Source organism: Palaemon carinicauda, chromosome 21 (assembly GCF_036898095.1).
Source record: "Palaemon carinicauda isolate YSFRI2023 chromosome 21, ASM3689809v2, whole genome shotgun sequence".
NCBI classification, from domain to species: Eukaryota; Metazoa; Arthropoda; class Malacostraca; order Decapoda; family Palaemonidae; genus Palaemon; species Palaemon carinicauda.
In genome coordinates, this window is record NC_090745.1 from 59,959,310 (window position 1) to 59,980,979 (window position 21,670).

Genomic DNA, 21,670 nt, shown 5'->3' on the forward strand with positions numbered 1-21,670 from the left:
ATAGGGTTAGGAACGAAGTGGTGAGGCTGAGAACGGGTGTAAGAAATGAGTTAGCAACTAGAGTGGATATGAATGTGTTGAGGTGGTTTGGCCATGTTGAGAGAATGGAAAATGGCTGTCTGCTAAAGAAGGTGATGAATGCAAGAGTTGATGGGAGAAGTACAAGAGGAAGGCCAAGGTTTGGGTGGATGGATGGAGTGAAGAAAGCTCTGGGTGATAGGAGGATAGATGTGAGAGAGGCAAGAGAGCGTGCTAGAAATAGGGATGAATGGCGAGCGATTGTGATGCAGTTCCGGTAGGCCCTGCTGCTTCCTCCGATGCCTTAGATGACCGCGGAGGTAGCAGCAGTAGGGGACTCAGCAGTATGAAGCTTCATCTGTGGTACCCTAGCAGTACCAGCTGAACTCGGCTGAGTCCCTGGTTAGGCTGGAGGAACGTAGAGAGTAGAGATCCCCTTTTTTGTTTTGTTTCTTGTTGTTGTCGGCTACCCCCCAAAATTGGGGGAAGTGCCTTTGGTATATGTATGTATGTGATGTATATATATATATGTGTGTGTGTTTGGGTGTGTTTATTTGTATATTTAATGTAAAGTTATATACATGTATAAGTATCTATCTATATATATGTATATATATATATATATATATATATATATATATATATATATATATATATATATATATATATAGATAGATATAGATATATATATACATTATATATATATATATATATGTACATACTGTATATATATATATATGTGTATATATACAGTATATATATATATATATATATATATATATATATATATATATATATATATATTATATATATATATATATATATATATATATATATATATATATATATATATATATATATATATGTGTGTGTGTGTGTGTGTGTGTGTATTAATATGATAAATTTATATAGCCTATATGTGTGTGTGTGTATTAATATGATAAATTTTGCACAATTAGACATGTTTTTTTTCATATTTCCAATAAGCCATATATTTTAATTCCTTAATGTCTGGATTCCCTTACTGACCTTGGAATCAGAGTCTCGAGGCAAAATCACTCAAAGGCAATAGCATCTGACCAGCCGGGAATCGAACCCTGGTCCAGGATGCTTGTATAACAGTGACTGTACCATTTTGCTATTACCACCAGATATACATCAAAGGTCGAGACATCTGTTGAGCGGCTCAACAATACGAAGATCCACCTGGGTGTAATTAAATATGGCTAATCTTTCCAGCACTTAACAACAACCTTAGAACAGTTGGAATCACCCTTTAGCTTTTCTATATAAACCGTCACTGTCCACTTTATTCCTCACTTTTACTTTACACTCTGAAGAGGGCCAATGTGTATTGGTCGAAATATAGTGATTTATTTATATTTCCTTTGTTTCTTTTGTGGACCTTTTCAAAGAATCATATATGTATATGTGTATATATTTGTATATATATATATATATATATATATATATATATATATATATATATATATATATATATATATATATATGTGTGTGTGTGTGTGTGTGTGTATATATGTTTCTATATATATGTATATATATGTATGTATGTGTATATACAGGGTATATGTATATATAAATATATATGTATATATGTGTATATATGTATATATGGGTATGTATGTGTATCCAGTAATGTCTCACAACACGAAATCAACTCTGTGATGGGTGACTATTTTATTCTCAACTAACTGGCAAATCTCTTTTCTTAAAGTGAAACATTTTTCGTAAAGTGAGTCAAAAATATTTGCATCTCATTTCTTAGCTTGAAAAATTCGTAAGCAGAGAACCTTTCGTGAAGAGAGGTATGACTATATATATATATATATATATATATATATATATATATATATATATATATATATATATATATATATTCTTACGAAGCTGGTCTAGAGTAGAGTAAATATAGTAGTTTATTCATGATTCTATTTTTATTTCATTTGTGCATTGAAGAGATGAATAGCCAGACCGTGAAATGAGTTCCTCTCGGGTAGATTCAAGTATATTATGTAAATTATGTAAGACCTTCGTCGTTAATTTCATTGTATTTTTTTATTCACGTTAGTATATATAAATTCACTTTATTTTTAAGAATTAACTTTTTGTTTCACATATTTTTTTTCATGAAGTCTTACGTAATCTCTTTGAGTGTATTATGTGACCATATAAAATATGAACAAGGGCTTATGTAATGTTCTTTTATATTTGTATGAGGTATTGTGTCATGTTTGAGAGAAAATATTTAATTGTTTTGAGTACCATGAGCTTTGGAATTTTTGCAAAAAACCTATTGATAGGATGTTATCTTTTTTTTTATTTTGGAGACAAAAGGTGGGCGGAGCTAACTGACTGAGAGAGGTCGTCTCCGTATTGTGTGAATACGGTCGAGAGAGCAATACTTGGTAACTCTTATGCCTTAGCCCTGCCCCCATGCTTCCAGACCTCAGTCCTGGAACATTCTAGAAGTAGCCAAGTCTCTTATAAAGGCGACCCCCAGGGTTGCATAGACAGATAGAGAATCCCAACCTTATGTCATCGCCATCTCCCCTCTATCTCAGCTCAGAGTATTGTTTCAAAAGTGTTCAGTACCTATAGTGTGTCCTCTCCAAAGTGATTTTGTGCCCCCGTATATATCGCATATATCGTCTGTAGTGAGCTAAAACATTGCTGTAAATTTGACAGGTGATTTTAAATTCATGGTGCTCTGGTGAGTGTTGGAATTATGTAAAGTTTTTGTAAATGGGCCCTGTAATAACTAGAAAAGATTTTGTATAGTGATCTGGTTTTCTATTTGCATTAAGAATCAAACTTTAATATTGTATTCAGATTTGATTCCAAGTGAAACAAGTGATTGTATAGTTTTCATAAGTATTTGTTTTGTCTTAGTCTAAGGTTTATTCATATTTACCACTTAAAGTCAAATAATTATATAATTTTCAGATTGTAACATTTTGTCTTAATCTAAATTTTGTTCAGACTTAATATCTCGAGTGATTTATTTTGTTTTATGTAAATTCTTTCAAAGTTTTGTAATGTATATAGAATATATTTTTTTTGAAATAGTGTATTATTCCAATCACCATTTTTTAGATAGTATTCGTTCGTATCTTGTTAACCCTTTTACCCCCAAAGGACGTACTGGTACGTTTCACAAAACTCATCCCTTTACCCCCATGGACGTACCATTACGTCCTTGCAAAAAATGCTATTTAAAATTATTTTTGCATATTTTTGTCAATTTTTTGAGAAAATTCAGGCATTTTCCAAGAGAATGAGACCAACCTGACCTCTCTATAACAAAAATTAAGGCTGTTAGAGCAATTTTAAAAATATATACTGCAAAATGTGCTTGAAAAAAAAATAACCCTTGGGGGTTAAGGGTTGGAAATTTCCAAATCCCCTGGGGGTAAAAGGGTTAAAGAATCGTAGTAAGTAATAGTATATGTAATTCTTAAGAATAATTACCCAGTTTTGTTTTGAGTGTACTTGAAAGACTTTTGGACATTCACTGTTTTATATATTGGTGTCTGGGAGTTCTTTACCTGTCCCAGAGTTCGTGTATTAATATTTTCAAACGTAACAGACTTAATGTAAAAGCAATCAGGTCAGTTTGGAATTCGAGAGGTTGATTAACTTGCCAGCAGTAATATATATCAGACACGAGCCATAGTATAGTATATTTTTGATGCCCAAACCGGGGAGCCATCATCATATAATATATATATATATATATATATATATATATATATATATATATATATATATATATATATATATATATATATATATATATATATATATGCATATATATATATATATATATATATATATATATATATATATATATATATATATATATATATATATATATATATATATATATATATATATGTATGTATATATACACACACACGAGGTACTAATTGAACAATTAGTAATGAGGAAATATCAGGAGAGACATTAAATACGATTTGATCGAAATACTACTTTATGGTGAAGTACATATACATATACTCTATAAAATTACTAACTGGCAACTTCCTATGTTTGCAGATCTGAGTGCAGCTTTGAACGTGGTGGAACCAGTTTTATCTGGTTTGCCGATCTGTGAACACGAGGACCTTTATTCGAGGCCTCCTACTGTGTAATAGGTAATTCTCTGGTACACTTCCATCAGGACGACATGGCTCGAGCCCAAAAAAGGGATTTTGACATAGGATAAATCTATTTCTGGGTGAGATAGCTATGTCGTCCTGATGGCCCGCCTGTTACTACATTTTCTCTCTCCCCAATTCCTCATAGGATGCTTCTATTTCACAGTAGATGGGAGCACCGAAAGGGGATAGGATATGTAACGGCTCCTCACTTATCCTTCCCCTTAGAGGATTAGACTGGGTAAAGTCTATTGGGGGTGCAGATATCTATGGTTATACACGATATCTACGAATAGTCGTTCCCGGGGGATTAGAACCCCGTGGTACCTGATGGTAATTCTCTTGTAATATCACTCGCAGAAATATTATACAGTAGGAAGCAGCCGAAGGGAATTTCCATCAGGACGACATGGCTATCTCACCCAAAAATAGATTTTTCCTACGTCAAAATCCCCTTTTTGCCTCTTATAAAAAAGTCTCGATGAAATTTGGCAACGTTACTGGATTTCTGTTGATCAGAATAAGATGGAGAAAGTAACGAATGCTATACCTAAATGGAATTATGGTAATATGCCAAGAAGGTGGGGATCTCCCCCTTTGTCACCTCAGAATTGGCCACACACGCTTGACTCGTAAGTTCCTTATGACTGGTAGGTGCCAGCCATTTTGTGATGAGTGTTTGGTTCTCCTGGCTGTTTTACTTGTTGACTGTGCCATTCTTGGGGATATCAGAGAAGGATTCCTCTCTGAAGCACATAATAAGGATGGCAGGCAGGTGCTTCCTCATCCAAATTCTTGGGGGAGACATTCTATATGAGGCTAGTGACATTTTAAAGTTAATATTGGAAGTTAGCCTTCTTACTTGTTTTTAAATGGTACAGCAATTTTCAAATATTTTATATTTTATTTTTATCTTCAATTAATTATTTGTTATTAATCAGCATCAATGATCATTGATGTTATTATGCCAGATAATCAACAATCATTCATTCATTTTGGGATTAGAATTCCAAGTTGTCCTCCGTCCAAAATAACAATGTCCTATCTTGTTAAAAGTTCAGATTACTTAGGCCAACAAAGAATTGTATGTAGATCTGATGAAAGACTTAAAGGTTAGTGTTTATGATATATGAAGTATAGCTACATCTCAGTTTTTGCAGAAATATTGCTTTTAAAAGTTTAGTAGCAGCTCAGTGGCCTACCACGGTATTTGCTAAACATTATGTTAAAGAATCCTGATTTGGTTATCAAGATTGCTGGGCTTTTGGAGCTGTAGTAACTGCTGATGATGTGGTCCAATAGCAGTTGGTTTATTTTAAATCTTTTCAGTTTGATTAATTTTAAAGTCTTCATTTAGGTTTCTCGTTGTTGGGATTGTATAAATACTGTTTTAATTACTTTAGAATATGTTATTATTGATATTCTCTTTTTTTAACAGGTCCTCGCGCATGTTATGATGAAGCAAAGCGTGTGTCAGAGACTCTTGCTTATTCCTACAATAAGCAAGAGAAAACTGAAGTTCGAGTGGCTAGGATCTTTAATACATATGGGCCAAGGATGCATATGAATGATGGTAGAGTGGTCTCAAACTTCATTCTTCAAGCATTAACTGGTGATAGCATTACAGTATGTCTATTTCTTTTCATTTGTCAAAAAGAATATATATATATATTTTTTAAGTATTACAATGCTATTGTTCTTTCAGAAAGTAAAAAATCAATTAGGTTTATTCAAGTGTTCATGGTCTATTAGATCGGATGTCTTTCAACCTATGAGGGGTCTCAGGTTTTGTTCCCATTGTAACTATGCTAATCAGTTAACTATTGAGTTTTTTGGACTCATAACTAAAGAAGTCATTGGTGCCACTAAGAGACACCATGTTGATATATGTTTCATGAAATCAAAATCATTAAAGGATAAAGTTCCAAAAGTTAAAGTCAATTATAAGAATCTGTCATTAGGGAAAATATCCTGTTTTTTCTAGTAAGATTTTTATCTCATAAAATGGAATTTTAAAATTTTCTAAATTAGAGCTACATCCCAAAATTCTTAGAAGTAAATGACAGCCATTAGTATTTATTCAGTCTAAATAAATTTTTCTCTGGTTCATCATCTAAATTGATATTCATTCATATAATGTTTTAAGTGTTAGAGGCACCAGGCAATGATCACAAGAAAATTTACCCTTTTGTATGGCCAATCATTAATATGCAGAGTACTATGTCTTTTTCTATTCTCATATTTTTTATATCATGTTATTTTGGAATTTCATCATTCTTTCATGTTTTAATTTTCTTATGCAACCAAATATTTCTAAATATGGTAACCACATTAGGAAATAATTGTTTCATATCCTTTTCAAGAAGTAGGAAATTATTTAAAATTGTGGCCTGAACTGCTTTTTATCTATATCTGCTTTAATCGTTTCTTTTCCCACTAATATGAACAGGACCCCAACAAAAGTTTGTATCTCAGTCTCTGTGATGAATTATAATAAACTGCAATATTTCTGATGTTGAATAAACTGTCTGAGTTTATAAGACACTTTCATAGATTCACATAATTACATACCGTAGCTAATGAAGTAACATGGCCGTAGACATAATCTAGAGCTATTCTTGAAGAAACATGGTCATAGACATAATCTATTGCAGTTCTTAGCCTGTCTTAGAATATTGGGTTTGATAAATTTAGTTCATGGTTGATGATTTTCATCAACACTTGTTTTCAGGTGGCTGACTAGCATTTTCACCATAACTTAGTAAGTTTAGGCTATATTTGTTTTCTCTTGATTTTGATCTTTAATATCCTTGTTAATTTGATTTTTTTTACCTTATATTCATGGTATACTTGGTCTATAAATTGCGATTGAGTATCAATTGGTCAAGAATAAGGTAGATTAGCAATTGGTATTGAAGCTCTTGAATAGATTATTATTTTCTTAATGATCATTGTTACTAAAGGGGTAGACATTGGCAGTAGGGCTAAGTCAAAGAAGTTTGACACTTGGGTAAAAGGAGGGCAGGTGGAAAGGATAAAGTTTAAATGAATTAATACAAATTGGGGCTAAGAAATGTTACAAAAAAATTTTGGGACTGCATGGAGTGCTGAAACTATAAGAGAGATTACTCGAGTGCCATATGTAGATGGGATCATGATGAGGGGTAGATGGAGATGGTTTGGGCATGCTCTTCGCACTCCCCAAAAAGATTGATTCACCAAATGTTCAGCTGGGCTCCACAAAGTACTAGAAGAGTTGGAAGACCCAGGCCTACATGGCTGTGGACTATGAAGCATGAAATAGGAGATGATAAATGAAGAAGTATTGAATTAAAAGCTCAAGATAGATTTTTGTTTATCTCTTTTATTAAATTAGTGGAAAAAAATTTCTCAGCAACTGAACTGAATGGAAGGATCATTCAGTAAGTGGTCTTATGCAAAACTGATATTTTTTCTACTTAGATTTAGATTTATTGTGGTGCTGAAAACTAATGATTTTATGGTATTGGATCTGATTTGCTACTAATAGTATCAGCTTTGCAAGATGTTTTTTAGGGGGTTCCACTTTGTTACTTGTTTACATCACTTTGACAATGAAAGTTGTTGATGTATAATGATATACAGTTCAGCAATCTGCAGTATTCAGTTCCTTTTTACTTCATATAATTTTGTTCATACTCATTTCTTAGTATTTTTCCAATTAGGTTAGAGGGATCCTAATTGACTCTTTTAAATGGAGTCAGACCTTACTGTTCATGGATTCACTATTCCTGAATTTGATTATTTGCTGGAAGGACCTGGCATTCCATAAAACAATAGATTTTTTTTTAATGTACTGTGTGGTCTCCATTGTCTTTCCTGTACAAGGTCAGGGAAATCATTATGACATGAAAATACCATAGAGGTATTGTCTCCCTTTTCTAGTCCAGTGCTTTAACGTGTCAAACACATACTCGGTGTGTATAAGGAAAACCCACGGGTTCAGGTGACTCGTCATCACCTGGAATCAATACTACTCCAATGTGCTAGTGTAGGCCCCGTTAAGTAACAAGAATTAGGTTCTAATTTAGTTATCCACTATTCTTAGTGATAACACAAACGTAATAGAGGGGCTATTTTACTGTTAAAGATTGCTTTCAGTGTTTAGATTTGATTGTTTATGTGATAGGTTTTGCTTTGGCATTTATCACTATTCATTCCTAAGTTTCATGACTTCATGGAGGTGTTAAGTTTATTGTAGCCTATCACCTCTTCAAGTTCTATGAAATTTTACTCTGCTTTCATAGTAATTATTAGCTTTTCTGAGTTTTTATCCCTTGCAGTAATTTTTGGCTAACATAGCTTAGTGTATATTAGGCTTGCAGGAGTATGAAAATTTTGAGCGAGTCTTATGTCTGCTTTGGAGTGTTTACAATAGAGTAATTCCTGGCCCCTTTTAGGTGAAGTTTAGGCTAGCATTGTCTAATGTCTTTTGTGTATAATAGCTTAAAATATACATGTTTTACTCCTTTGATAAGACACATCACGACTATTATGTAGGTAGCCTTTCGGTAGTTAGCTTTGGCATTATACCTAATTTAGACTGGCACATTTATTACAAAATGCAGTGTTTAAGCCAAATGAGGCATATTGAGGAAAAGTTGGTCTCTCACTTTTTATAGAGCAGTTTTTCTTCATGAACATGATGAGAGGCTACCTGACGAATTAAAGGGTGAAAGTTCAACAAGTGGAAATTTAACTTTTTTGAAGAAATTGTTGTCCTCCAAACTACATACAAAGATACCATAGGAACATCAGAATAATAAACCATAAGTATTGTGAAAGATTTTTGATAAATATATTTAAAGAAAAATTTATTCCAGTCATCTCATGCAAATCCCATCTTCTCAAAGCTGGCTGGCCTTATGAAAAAGATATATTGAATACACAAATACATCTTTGTAACATTTGGTTGCTTAAATTCTCAATCCAGACAACTTATTATTATGGAAAGCGATGTAATACAAGAAATATGATCATTTGGTACCATTTAACCTTGTATATGCTGCTTATTTTCGCAAAGGAATGGGAGTGATCTAAAAGTGATGGACTGGACTTTTTGTACATCCATCTGCTGGGCCTTGTGGTAGTATTGATTGCCTTCTTGGTTATTGAACTTTCTTCCTGGGATTCCTAATTACATACATTTCCTTTCTATACGTCAAGTAATTCAAACAAGCAATGCTCTAAAAAAAATGTGTTAAAACCAACTTATTCACTTCATTACTGTGTTCTGATTGTTTATTGGCTCTTGTTATCTGTTTCCATAATACTGTACCTATTAGCAGCCTAGGAGACGAGTTACCCAGAATTAAAGATCCCTCTCAATATGACAGATACTATAGGTTCTCGGGTTACGATGGTCATGAGTTATGACGATTCGTTGTTATCAACTGGCTCCCATAAGGTACTTGAAAAAGTCCTTGTAACTTAGTTTTGAGCTACAGTCAAACGTCTAGCTACAAAAGAATTGGCTTACGAAATTTTCACTTCACGAAAGGAGATGTGAAGAATTTTTCGACTCGGATCACGAAAAATGTTCCGGACAACGAAAGGCAGTACGGAGCTGGAGCCCGACCATATCAGAAACGTATTTTAAAATTCGCACGCTGCCAGCCCGTAAACTCGCTACCATCCTCCTGCGTTCCCATTGTTTATCTCCCTACTCAGATGCTAGTTACCTACATGAGATCCTGCTCTCCTATTGGTTGTCATCTACTGTACTGTATCCCATTGTGCATCTACGCATCGGCGTTCCTATGTGTTCTCGTTCCGGCAACGGTATTGTACGCATTGACCTAGTGTTTGTGATTTTGCTTTTGTAACAATTTTACAGTACGTACTGTTATTGTGTGTGATACTTATGATACATCGTTAGCCATGGGTCCCCAAAAAGTCACTAATGCCAAGGGAAAGAAGAGGATGAAGTTTTCCATGGAGATGAAGATGGAAATAATCAAGAAATACGAGGCTGGCATGCAGTTAAGTGTGCTCAGGAAAATTTTAAGAAGCAGGCAGAAAGAAGCTTCTTTGGATGAATATTTTAGTAAGAGGCCTTTGGTAGAAGCAGACCAAGGGCCAGATAAGAAACGAAAGTAGCAGTGATGAAGAAAATACGTAGTGTAATTAAATTTAAAAATTGAAAATGTAAAGTGAAAATAATAGAAAAAGGAAAATAAAAATAAATTATATTTTAAGTTTATCGTAAAGTTAAATGTTAATATTTCCTGCCATTTATGGAAGCGTTTCTTAAAATTAATGGTTGATGTTTTCTGTCATTTATAAATATGTTTTGTAAAGTTAAGTGTTTACGTTTTCTGCCACTTGTACATAAACGTTTTCCACCGTTTTCATCCTCCTCTACCGCCCCACACTTTGCTCTTGGACATCGCCTCACTCCAAAGGTTAGGTTCCACATTTTTATTACTTTATTTTTACTGTTTGCTCTAATTAAACACTTCTTTTCCAGAATTTTATTATTAATTTATTATTAAATGATCAAAATAATACAGTACTTTCCATATATTTAGTACTGTTTAGTGGCGAATATCCTTTTTGTAATAATTTAATATAGTGTTTTTCAAGGGTCTGGAACGAATTAATGGATTTTGAGTGAAGCGAAAAATCTATTTTTGGGTGAGATAGCCATGACGTCCTGATGGAAGGTTCCTTCAGTAGCTTCCTGATGGTATATATGACTACAGTAGATATTCCCAGATAATTAACTAAAGGTTTCACAGAATTCTAACTTCGGGCACGAGTACCCAAAGGTTTCCCTTTAGGATATCATATAATAACAGGGGACGTATGCTTGACATGCCACATAGCTATCTGCACCCCACATAGCGTTTACGCTTCGAGGAGGAAGTGTGGCAAGTATTAGGAGGAGCCGTTACAAAACTCTCCTCCTGCGTTACTGTTACGGTACCTAGCGATGTAAACAAACGGCCGCCATAGCTGTCCGCCATCTTGGTTTACGTCACATCTGCGCGCTCCATTCCTTGATTCCATGCAGCGTATCTCTCAGCCTCCATGATACAATAAGAAAGGGAGGGGCCTGACAGGTCAGAGTGGAGAACAAGGGCGGGCCCATCAGGACGTCATGGCTATCTCACCCAAAAATATATTTTTCGCGTGGGCTCAAGCCACGACGTCCTGATGGAAGTGTACCAGAGAATTAGTGTATCCTGGATTTTCCCCGTTTCGGTAGTACCTTCTACTTCAAACAATATTTCTTTGGTCTGATGACCTTAGAGACCGTGACATCTCCGTTACATGTCACTACCAATGGCATAAACTATGACATGGCTTCCTGCCCCCCTGGCAGGGAAGTCCTGTTTGGACGAGAGGAACATCTCGAAGTATCCAGATGAAAAAATACTCACCTGTAGACGAGGATCTTGTCGGTCTCACAGACAGATCAAGAAAGTTAAGTACTTGTGTGGGAACAAATATTTCACTTTTCTTAGGTGAGCTTATATCAGACAGGAGCAATATTATAACATGAATTATAATAAAGGTCAAAATAGGGGCAATAAAACTCTGTAACAGTAGTGTATTTCATACAGTGGGGCGAAATAAGACGCATATGGCAGCGAAATTTCTATTTTATTCAAGAAAATATTTGCGATAATATGAAATAAGGTAAATAATTTACAATAAAATTATTGATTAATAAACATAGACTGAGGACTACATAAGACAAGGGTGTGGAATCTGAAAAGGAAAACTTGCCATTACACACATGGGTTCCAGGGAAACTAAAAGTCTTTTAAAGTCACAATACACTTCATGTCCAAATAAACATGTGGCACACGTGTTCAAGTCTATGTTACTTCACCTTGTAGAAGAACAGTCTTTCAAATCACTATGTATCGCACTAGGGTCAACACAGGCACCCGTTGAGTTAGAGTACCAAAATAACTCACTGTCCTACGCAGCACTAAGCAGTAGGTTTTAATACACTACCTGCGGCTACCACAAATCTCTTGACTTCGTGCACCTGCTTCGCATAGTGTTTAAAGAACACTCTTGAGGATTTCCAGCCTGTGAAAGATCGAAGGCTTTTGAAATCCATTCCTTGGAAGAAATTTAGGGAAGAGGCGACTTTTCTAGGATTGTGACCTGCGGGTGTACTGTCAGGATCCTCTCTGCAAGTAAAGTAGGTGATTTTCGCCCTTAGTTGTTTAAGTGACAAATTACTACCCGATGTTTCTCCTTTGAAGAGTTGTCCTCCGCCAAAGTCTGAAGTTCTTCGAAGATAGACCTTTAGACTCTCTACTGGGCATAGAGAGACATCTTTCTTCAGGGGGCAGATTCTCCATGGGCCCCACCTCTTAGTAGGGAGTTCATTCTTAGCGAGAAACGTTGGGTCAGGGGAGAGGGTACGTTCCCCTGTTTCGGCGAACTGTATCTGGCCCTCTTCTCTAGATAAAGCCACTACTTTACTAACTCAGGCTCCCGAGGCGAGAACAAAAAGGAAAATCACTTTTTGAGTCAAGTCTTTCAGAGGGCAAAATTCTTTGTCCAGGCTAGAGGCAAAATGGAGCACCTTATCCAGAGACCAGGAGATGGGTCTCGGTGGAGGTGCAGGACGGAGTCTAGCACATGCCTTCGGAAGTTTGTTAAAGATTTCGTTGGACAGGTTTATCGGGAATGCATACAGTAGTGGTCTTGTCAAGGCCGATTTACAAGTGGAAATCGTATTGGCTGCTAAGCCTTGTCCATGAAGGTGAATGAAGAAGGACACAGAAATCTATGGATATTTCCGTAGGATTCTTTGCCTTGACGAAGGACACCCACTTCTTCCAGGATGACTCATATTGCCTTCTGGTAGACTTTGTTTTGTATTCCTCTAAGAAGTCTAAACTTTTCTTCGAGATTCCGAACCTTTTCTTCACTGCTAGAGAGAGAAAATCATAAGATGAAGGTCTCGGGTTTTCTTTGATGAAGTGAAGACAGTCGACTTCTGAACCTGCTTGGAGAGAACTGGGTCCGGCAGAGGGATCAGCTTGTGCTGTAGCTCCAGGACTAGAGGGAACCAGTTGCTCCGGGGCCACTTGGGAGCCATTAGGGCTGCTGTTCCCTTGAAGGTTCTCAGTTTGGAGAGGACTTTCAGCAGAAGGTTGGGTGGAGGGAACAGGTAAATCTTGGACCATCTGTTCCAATCCAGGGACATGGCGTCCACAGCTTCCGCCTTGGGGTCCTCGTATGGGGCCACGTACAGAGGAAGTTGGTTGTTGTCGCTCGTCACGAAGAGGTCGATCTGCAGTGCCGGGACTTGACGGGAGATGAAGGAGAATGAGTTTGCGTCTAGGGACCATTCCAATTCTATGGGACTTGTCCTTGATAGAGCGTCCGCCGTCACATTGCGAAATCCTTGTAGGTGAACTGCTGAGAGGTGCCATCTCTTCCTGTCTGCTAGGCGGAAGATGGGTAACAGCACTTGGTTGAGTTGGGGCGATCGTGAGCCCTGACGGTTGAGACATCTGACCACAACGGCGCTGTCCAGAGTGAGACGGATGTGGATCGAAGGACGAGGGGACAATTTCTTCAGAGTGAGAAGAACCGCCATGGCCTCCAAGATGTTGATGTGAAACATCTTGAATAGGGGAGACCATGTTCCTTGAACTTGTCGCTGGTGGGAGTTCCCCATCCTTCTAGCGAGGCATCCGTGTGGATGATGACCGACGGAGGTGGTGGTTGAAGAGGAACTGATCTTTTCAGGTTCTTTGCCTCCGACCATGGCTTGAGGAGTGAGCTAAGCCTGGTTGGCAGAGGTCTCTTGAGATCTCTTCAAGCGATGGATGCGTTTCGTCTCCAGACTCCCGATGCATCTTTTAGCTTGCTCATAGCACTGGGTCTGTCACTGAGGCGAACTGGAGGGAGCCGAGCACTCGTTCCTGTTGTCGTCTTGAAATCCGTTTGGATTTTAGAAGTCTCTTGACAGATCCGGCTATTTCCTTCCTTTTCTTCAGAGGGAAGGAAAGACGGTGTGACTGAAGGTTCCAATGGATTCCCAACCATTGAAACTTCTGAGCTGGAGACAGTCGAGACTTTTTGGTGTTGATTTTGAAACCCAGATGTTCTAGGAACTGGGTCCCCTTTCTGCAGGCACGCGAGCATTCTTCTGACGATGTTGCCCAGACCAGCCAATCGTCTAGATAAGCCATCACCTGGACGCCTTGAAGGCGTAGCTGTTGGACGATCGTGTCTGCGAGCTTCGTGAAGATTCTTGGGGCCAAGTTGAGTCCGAAGGGCATAGCCCTGAAGGCGTATTGTCTTCTTTGAAGCTTGAATCCTAGGTAGGAGGAAGCCTGGTGATTCAATGGAATGTGCCAGTATGCGTCCGCCAGGTCTATTGAGACTGTGTAAGCCTTGTGAGGCAGTAGGGCTCTTATCTGTTGAAGAGTCAGCATCTTGAATTTGTTGTTCGCAATGAACTTGAGAGGGGACCAGTCCAGAATGACTCTGAATTTGTCTGAGTCTTTCTTGGGAACACAAAACAGTCTTCCCTGGAACCTGGTGGACTTTACCCTCTTGATCACCTTCATGTTCAAGAGTTCTAGGACATATTCTTCCAGGATGGGGGTTGAGGGTTGGAAGAATTGGTGGAAGACTGGAGGTGGTTTTATGCAGCTCCACCCTAGTCCCTTCTTAACGATGCTGTGGGCCCAAGGATCGAAGGTCCAACGATCCTGGAAGAGGCGGAGTCTTCCTCCCACCGGAAGCACTTCATTGCTTCTGGTTTCCCGAGGGTTTACCACCTCGACCGCTTGCTCCCCTTCCTCCTCTCCCTCTGGATGGACGTCGAGAGGAGTCTTTCGCCGAGCCTCTACCTTTTGGGCAAAATGTAGTGAATTGCCTTTCATAGGCAGGGGTGAAAACTGGTGGCTGGGGAGTAGCGGGTGCCGGAAACTGGCGTTTGGCCTGACGCTGCTGGGGTCGGGGCTTGTTGGACTTCTTCTTAGGCTGTGGACCCTCATCCTGAGAAGATTTCCTCTTTCGGGACATGCCCCACTTATTGAGAAGGTTCCGATTCTCAATGGCGACTTTGTCAGCACTCTTTCACCAGGTCCACTGGAAAGAGGTATTTGCCCCAGATGTTGAAGGAAATCAGTTTCCGGGGTTCGTGTTTAACGGTGGCTTCCGCAAACACGAACTCTCTACAGGCTCTTAGGGCCTTGATGAAGCTGTACAAATCCTTCAGCAAGGTCGCAAGGTGGGTCTCCACAAGAACCATGTAGTAGCCTGGGACCCGAATGTCCCTGGCCATTGTCTCAAGTTGCACTTGAAGAGACAGAGAGACGGTCAGCCTCTCTTTCGTGTCTTGTTCCCGACCCAAGAGGTAGTCGGTGAGCTTGGGGAGGTCTTCATTAAACTGACGTCCGGCGACGTCAGCCTCCAGCTTTCCAACCGTGAAGGTTAGCTGGATGTCCTTCCAGCTTTTATCATCGGGAGGTAGGGCGAGGGAGTGTGGCCTACACTCCTCCAATGTAGGGCAGGGTTTTCCTTCCTCCACCGCCTTCAACATGGAATTCAAGGCCTTTTCCGCAAAGGGAAAGACCATGGTGGGAGGAGCAAGAAAAGACGGGTGCTTCTTGCTCAAAGCCGGCATCTTGGAGTTGGTGTATCCTCTGCTCTTGAGGCAGTCAGCCAGCATAGCTTGAGCCTTGGCGTGGTCAAACACTATGACCTCCTTAGGCTCGTTCTCCTTCTTGGAGACTGATTCGGACTTGAGACGGATGTAACAGTCCGGGTAGGCGTCGAAGCTAGGGGGACAGCACCTAGCTTATCATTAATGAAGATGCGTCCAGTCGTGATGGGCATGTGTTTTGCATGCCTCCAGGGATTGGTCACTGAAAAGGAGGGAAAATCCTTGACGGAAATCTTCTTCGGTTGCTTCTTCAAGCTCAGAAGTTCCCTCTTAAGATCCGCATGCCCCTTGCGGAACTTCTCGTCCAGGAATGCCACCAGAGCTTGGATGGTATCCTGGGTGCCCGGTACCACAGGTATCGGAGTGGCAGATGTAGAGGGGACTGGTTCAGAGACCACGACGGAAGTCACGGAGGGCGCACGGGCGATCTCGTCCTCAGAATCAGGGGTCTCCACCTGATCCTCTTCCTCTTCTTGACCCTCAGTCATAAGGGTCCTTTCCGTATTTTCGGACACATCCGACATCCTCTCCACTTCGTCGAAATGACAATCTTGGAGAGCAGCCGCAACATCCGGTTCGACCGTTAGTTGGACGCAGGGGATCTCATCCTTGGGGATAACGGCATCAGCAGATGCCTTAGGAAAGAGCAGGGCTCTCATCTTTTCACTTGGGAGATAAGGCCCCGTGGAGTTCTTTTGAAACCCGCGCACACACTTGCGCGGTTTCTCTCGGGCGTTATCCCTAGCCTCTGCTGACGGAGGATTGTCAAACGCCTCATCGAGCAGGTCCTTGCAGACGTTACAGGCCTGCGGATCCCAGTAGCGAAGGTTCCCTTTCGTGATGGAATAGCCAGCGTGGGTCCGGCACGCCAGGTGACCATGAAAGTTAGGGCAACGAACACTGCAGAAGGCGCTCTCACACTTCACATACTCCTCCTGTAAAAGAAAGAGGAAATGAGTATTATGAAGTCAATACAAACATGACTTACATTAATCTTAGATTAGAATAAGTTAGTAAACTTATAATATAAGATTCCAGTGTATATAGGCTTAGGATATGTAAGCCAGAAAGGAAGACACATATTTGTGCATCCCGCCCAGCCAATTGCCGCGACCCCATACTGTAACTAATTCAAGAGGACCGTCATGGGCCCGGGGGGGAGGAAGAACATCCGTGCTGGATGAGCCAAGCTTAGGCTTACTCTGTGGAATTAGGTACAGTAAGAGGGGGAAGCTGAATTCATACAGTGTATAAGAAAAAAGGGGGATAAGCTAAGCCCCCTTATCAGATTAGGTCCTGGCAAGAGACTGCACATGGATGCGTAGAATATGCTGGAAAAATTTTACTGTACAACTATACATAATAGTTTTCAGTCTAGGGTATAACTATACCATAGGTGTACTGGCTATTATCCATAGCTGCACAATATTAGCTGCCGGCACTGGGCCGGCAGGAGGGAGGAGGGACTGTCCACTGTAACGCCAAGATTGGTGGCGCCGGCAGCCTGGCGGCATGCCGGAGGCTCAACTGGCACCGGCAGGTCCCCATTAAGGATGGACCCTTCCAAGCCATCAGTCTATGTGGCAGAGAGAGAGGGTGACACCTTAGGTGATGGCAGATCGCCGGCAAGCCGGCGGCCCCCGGCAGCCGGCAGGTGGCCGGCGACGGTAACCGACACTGATATCATTCAATGCGACAGGTAGGGCACCGAAGACTCTTGATGGCTAGCGCCGGCAGAGTGGGGGACAGCAGTGGACCGGCACTAAGAGAGAGAGGGATAGGATAAGAGGAGAGAGAGGGAAGGGTAATACCCAGTACCCAATCCAGTCTTCCTCTGGAAGAAGTCTTCAAATGAAAAGGAGGGGTGCTACCTTCCATCCGGCGGCAGAGAGCCGGCAGTCGGCTATGTTGCCAGTGGCGGCCCAAGGGAGGACTGAAGAACACTCAAAGAAGGGAGGTCCTCCTCCGGCAGACTGACCGATGAATGCTATCCCATAGTTCGACTATATGCGGGAAGCGTAGCAGTACGAACTAACCAACGAAAGGACCGAGCCGAACCGGCAACCCACCGGCACGCGGTGGAGTTGTAGGACGGCGCACAGGGGTCTGAAGGCTAAGCCAACACCAAAGGGATAGAGGGGGAGGGGAGAGAGTCCTGAAGGGGAGTGTATTGGGGAAACGTAGTTCCCACCAGCACTCCCAAGACGGTGGAGATTCTGTTCAGGGCTAGCCTGTCTAGGTAGGAAGAGTCCATTCTCCAGCCTAGGGTAGGTTAGCACAGAGTAGGTACAGCACTAATGTCCTGTCCTAAACTATAAAGAAGCAGAATCCCACAGACTGCCTAACCTAGGCTAGGTGAGCTAGTCTCCTAGACCAGGAAGGGCAGGGGGAGGACACGTCGCTAGGCCACAGGGAGGAAGGGACTTAACCCAACCAAGTGTGGACTAGGGGAAGGGCAGAGCCCCACCACCTTCACCCTCCAGCAGCGATCAGAAGGAGAGTACATTCTCCTAATGGGGAGCTGGGAGGCGAACGACTGGTACTCTGAGGTTCCGTCCCAAACTCAAAGCGCATGTACTCTGGCAAGGAGTGGAGAAGGAAAATCCTAGCCTAACCTTACCCAAATGCAATTCGAGGTAAAGAGGGGTAGGATGTAGCCTAGGCTACCTTAGAGGGAGGAGATTACCTTAGGTAAGGTAACTGGGGAGGTAAGGGAGTATACAATAGCCCCAGCGTTAGGTTAGGGGTAAGGGAGACGACTACCAAGATCACCGAAACCCTTTGTATACTCCCTAGAAGGCAAAATAACATCTGTGCAATCACTGAATCTTGTTTGTATAAATGCCTATATCTTCATTTTATAAAATAACACTAGGAACGCTTATTATATCATGCAAGAAGTAAACATGAACTCTAGGCTATCGAGCTTAGGGGCTGGGCTAGCATTCTAGCATGGGTTAGGCTAACACTAGTCACCTAAAACGAATACTAACGGCATAATATAACTAATTTCTAGCAATGAAGACTAAATAACTAATATAGTTATTAGTTATTAGACCAGGAAGGTTGCTCTGGCTAACTAAATAAAGCATGCGAGGCGAGCAACAGCATCGCAACATGACACCTCCAGTCGGGGCACAGCTCAGCCATAAAACACAAGAATTAAGGATAAAAAGTCGTTACTTTACAGCTGGAGCTTATTTATACAATACAAGAATATGGTACTCAACTTTCCAGAAGAAGGTGAGGCTGAAGATTGCGACATGATGCAATTAAATTGCGAACACTGAGAAAAACTCTCTGCTCAGGTACGCTACAGAACAAGGAATGGAGCGTGCGGATGTGATGTAAACCAAGATGGCGGCCAGCTATGGCGGCCGTTTGTTTGCATCGCTAGGTACCGTAACAGTAACGCAGGAGGAGAGTTTTGTAACGGCTCCTCCTAATACTTGCCACACTTCCCCCTCGAAGCGTAAAAGCTATGTGGGGTGCAGATAGCTATGTGGCGTGTCAAGCATACGTCCCCCTGTTATTATACGATTCCTAAAGGGAAACCTTATGGGTACTTGCGCCAGAAGTTAGAATTCTGTGAAACCTTTAGTTTAATTCTCTGGGAATATCTACTGTAGTCATATATACCCTCAGGAAGCTACTGAAGGAACCTTCCATCAGAACGTCATGGCTTGAGCCCAAAAAGTCGTTACTTTACGGCAGGAGCTTATTTATACAATACAAGAATGTGGTACTCAACTTTCCAGAAGGCGGCGAGGCTGACGATTGCGACATGATGCAATAAAATAGCGAACACCGGGAAAAACACTCTGCTCAGGTACGCTACAGAATAAGGAATGGAGCGCGCGGATGTGACGTAAACCAAGGTGGCGGATAGCTATGGCAGCCGTTTGTTTACATCACTAGGTACCGTAACAGTAACGCAGGAGAGTTTTGTAACGGCTCCTCCTAAAACTTGCCACACTTCCCCCTCGAAGCGTAAACGCTATGTGGGGTGCAGATAGCTATGTGGCGTGTCAAGCATACGTCCCCCTGTTATTATACGATATCTTAAAGGGAAACCTTATGGGTACTCGCGCCCGAAGTTAGAATTCTGTGAAACTTTAGTTAATTCTCTGGGAATATCTACTGAATTCATATATACCCTCAGGAAGCTACTGAAGGAACCTTCCACCAGGACGTCATGGCTTGAGCCCAAAAAGGCTATTTACATGTGAAAGGCGACTCACTACATGAAAAAATCACCTCATGAAAGACCTTACGGAACCAATTAATCTTGTGTTGCGAGGCATCACTGTATGGTGTTTACTGGACTTCTACAGGTACGAAAAACTACTAGCTGACGCAGAGAATAATTAACGCCTGGAGTAGTGCTTTACATGTTACTTAAACAATAGTTTGCCATCTTTGTTTAAGATATGAATTCAGGATTTTGGAGCCACTATTATTTCTAATGGGGTGGGGGGATATTTTTATTTATTTTTTTTATTTTATTTTTTTTTTGTATCATATCTTGTAAGCGTAAGGAAGACTAATGATGGCGGTGTGCAGGCCACTACAGGAATAACTTTGCTAGTTTTCAAAAATAAGTTTTCTGTATCTGCAAAGCTGTTTAAGATCTGGAGTCAAGCACCACAAAAAAATCAAATCTATTGTAATTTCAAGTATATTGGTAGCCCTAGGTACGGTGCCTGATATTAAATGTAACCAAAAAATATTTACCGTATATTTTATTAACATAATTTCATAATAAATAGCCTATTTATGGAAAAGTTCAACATCAACAATGAAATCAACTTTTAACCATTCAAGTCCAGCTGACAAAATGTAAACAGAAGTGTGGTTACCGGTACGTTCTCGGCAATCTTTACCTTTCTCTAACTTTTTGATAATTTTAATGGTAGTGTTAATGATGATATATTAAAACATTATTTTTTTTAGTACAGTATATATAAAAGGGATTTTGACGAAGGAAAAATCTATTTCTGGGGAGATACCTGTGACGCCCGGTGAAAAGGGTCCTTCTTATCTCTTTTCTGATATAAATACTGTACTTCCAATTATACCAGAGAAAGTTAAAGCATGGAATGCAGAGGTTACTACCCTTGCGCGAGCACCCTAAGGGCGTCGTGTATAAAGATAGGGCGTGTGGAAACCACTATTCACAGGTCGTCTTCCATTTAGATAAATCCTTCATCCAAAGGGGGAGCCGCCACAGCGGCACTAACCAAACTCACCTGATCCACTCAGCGACGCCCGCCTCGAGCGCCATCTACACATCCTTCTATATGAGATGGCTTGGAAAGGAAAGGGACGGGGAAAAACCAGGGAAGGGTTTCACCGGGCGTCACAGGTATCTCCCCAGAAATAGATTTTTCCTTCGTCAAAATCCCTTTTCTGGGTCGACCTGTGACGCCCGGTGAAAATGTACCAGAGAATGCCTTTCAAGCCCACAAAACAAAAGGTAAAGTAAAAACGTTATGCAAAATGGAGGGTATATATTAAGGAACGTAATGTTACATACAAAAATAACAAAACCTTAAGTATAGAATTAAACAATGCCATGAAGGAACAAGTAAAGCATACTGTACAACAGCTCAAAAAGCGTAATACCAGCATAGATTATAATTATAGATAGCTAAGGGTAAAGCAATAATGGCAAGAGGCAAAAAACATAGTAACATAGTATGGGTACAAAAAACATGGCAAACTGTACAATACCCATGGATAAAATATATACAATCCAAATTGAGAGCTACCAAAATGA

General features: G+C 40.2%; 1 protein-coding gene across 1 annotated transcript in view; it reads left to right on the forward strand.

Annotated features, from left to right (window-relative positions):
* Uxs (UDP-xylose synthase) overlaps positions 1-21,670 on the forward strand; it is a 669,676-nt gene that overhangs the window by 532,750 nt on the left and 115,256 nt on the right. The window contains exon 5 of the mRNA XM_068344364.1: positions 5,635-5,822. Coding sequence (XP_068200465.1) covers positions 5,635-5,822 — 188 coding nt within the window. The remainder of the gene's footprint in view (positions 1-5,634; positions 5,823-21,670) is intronic.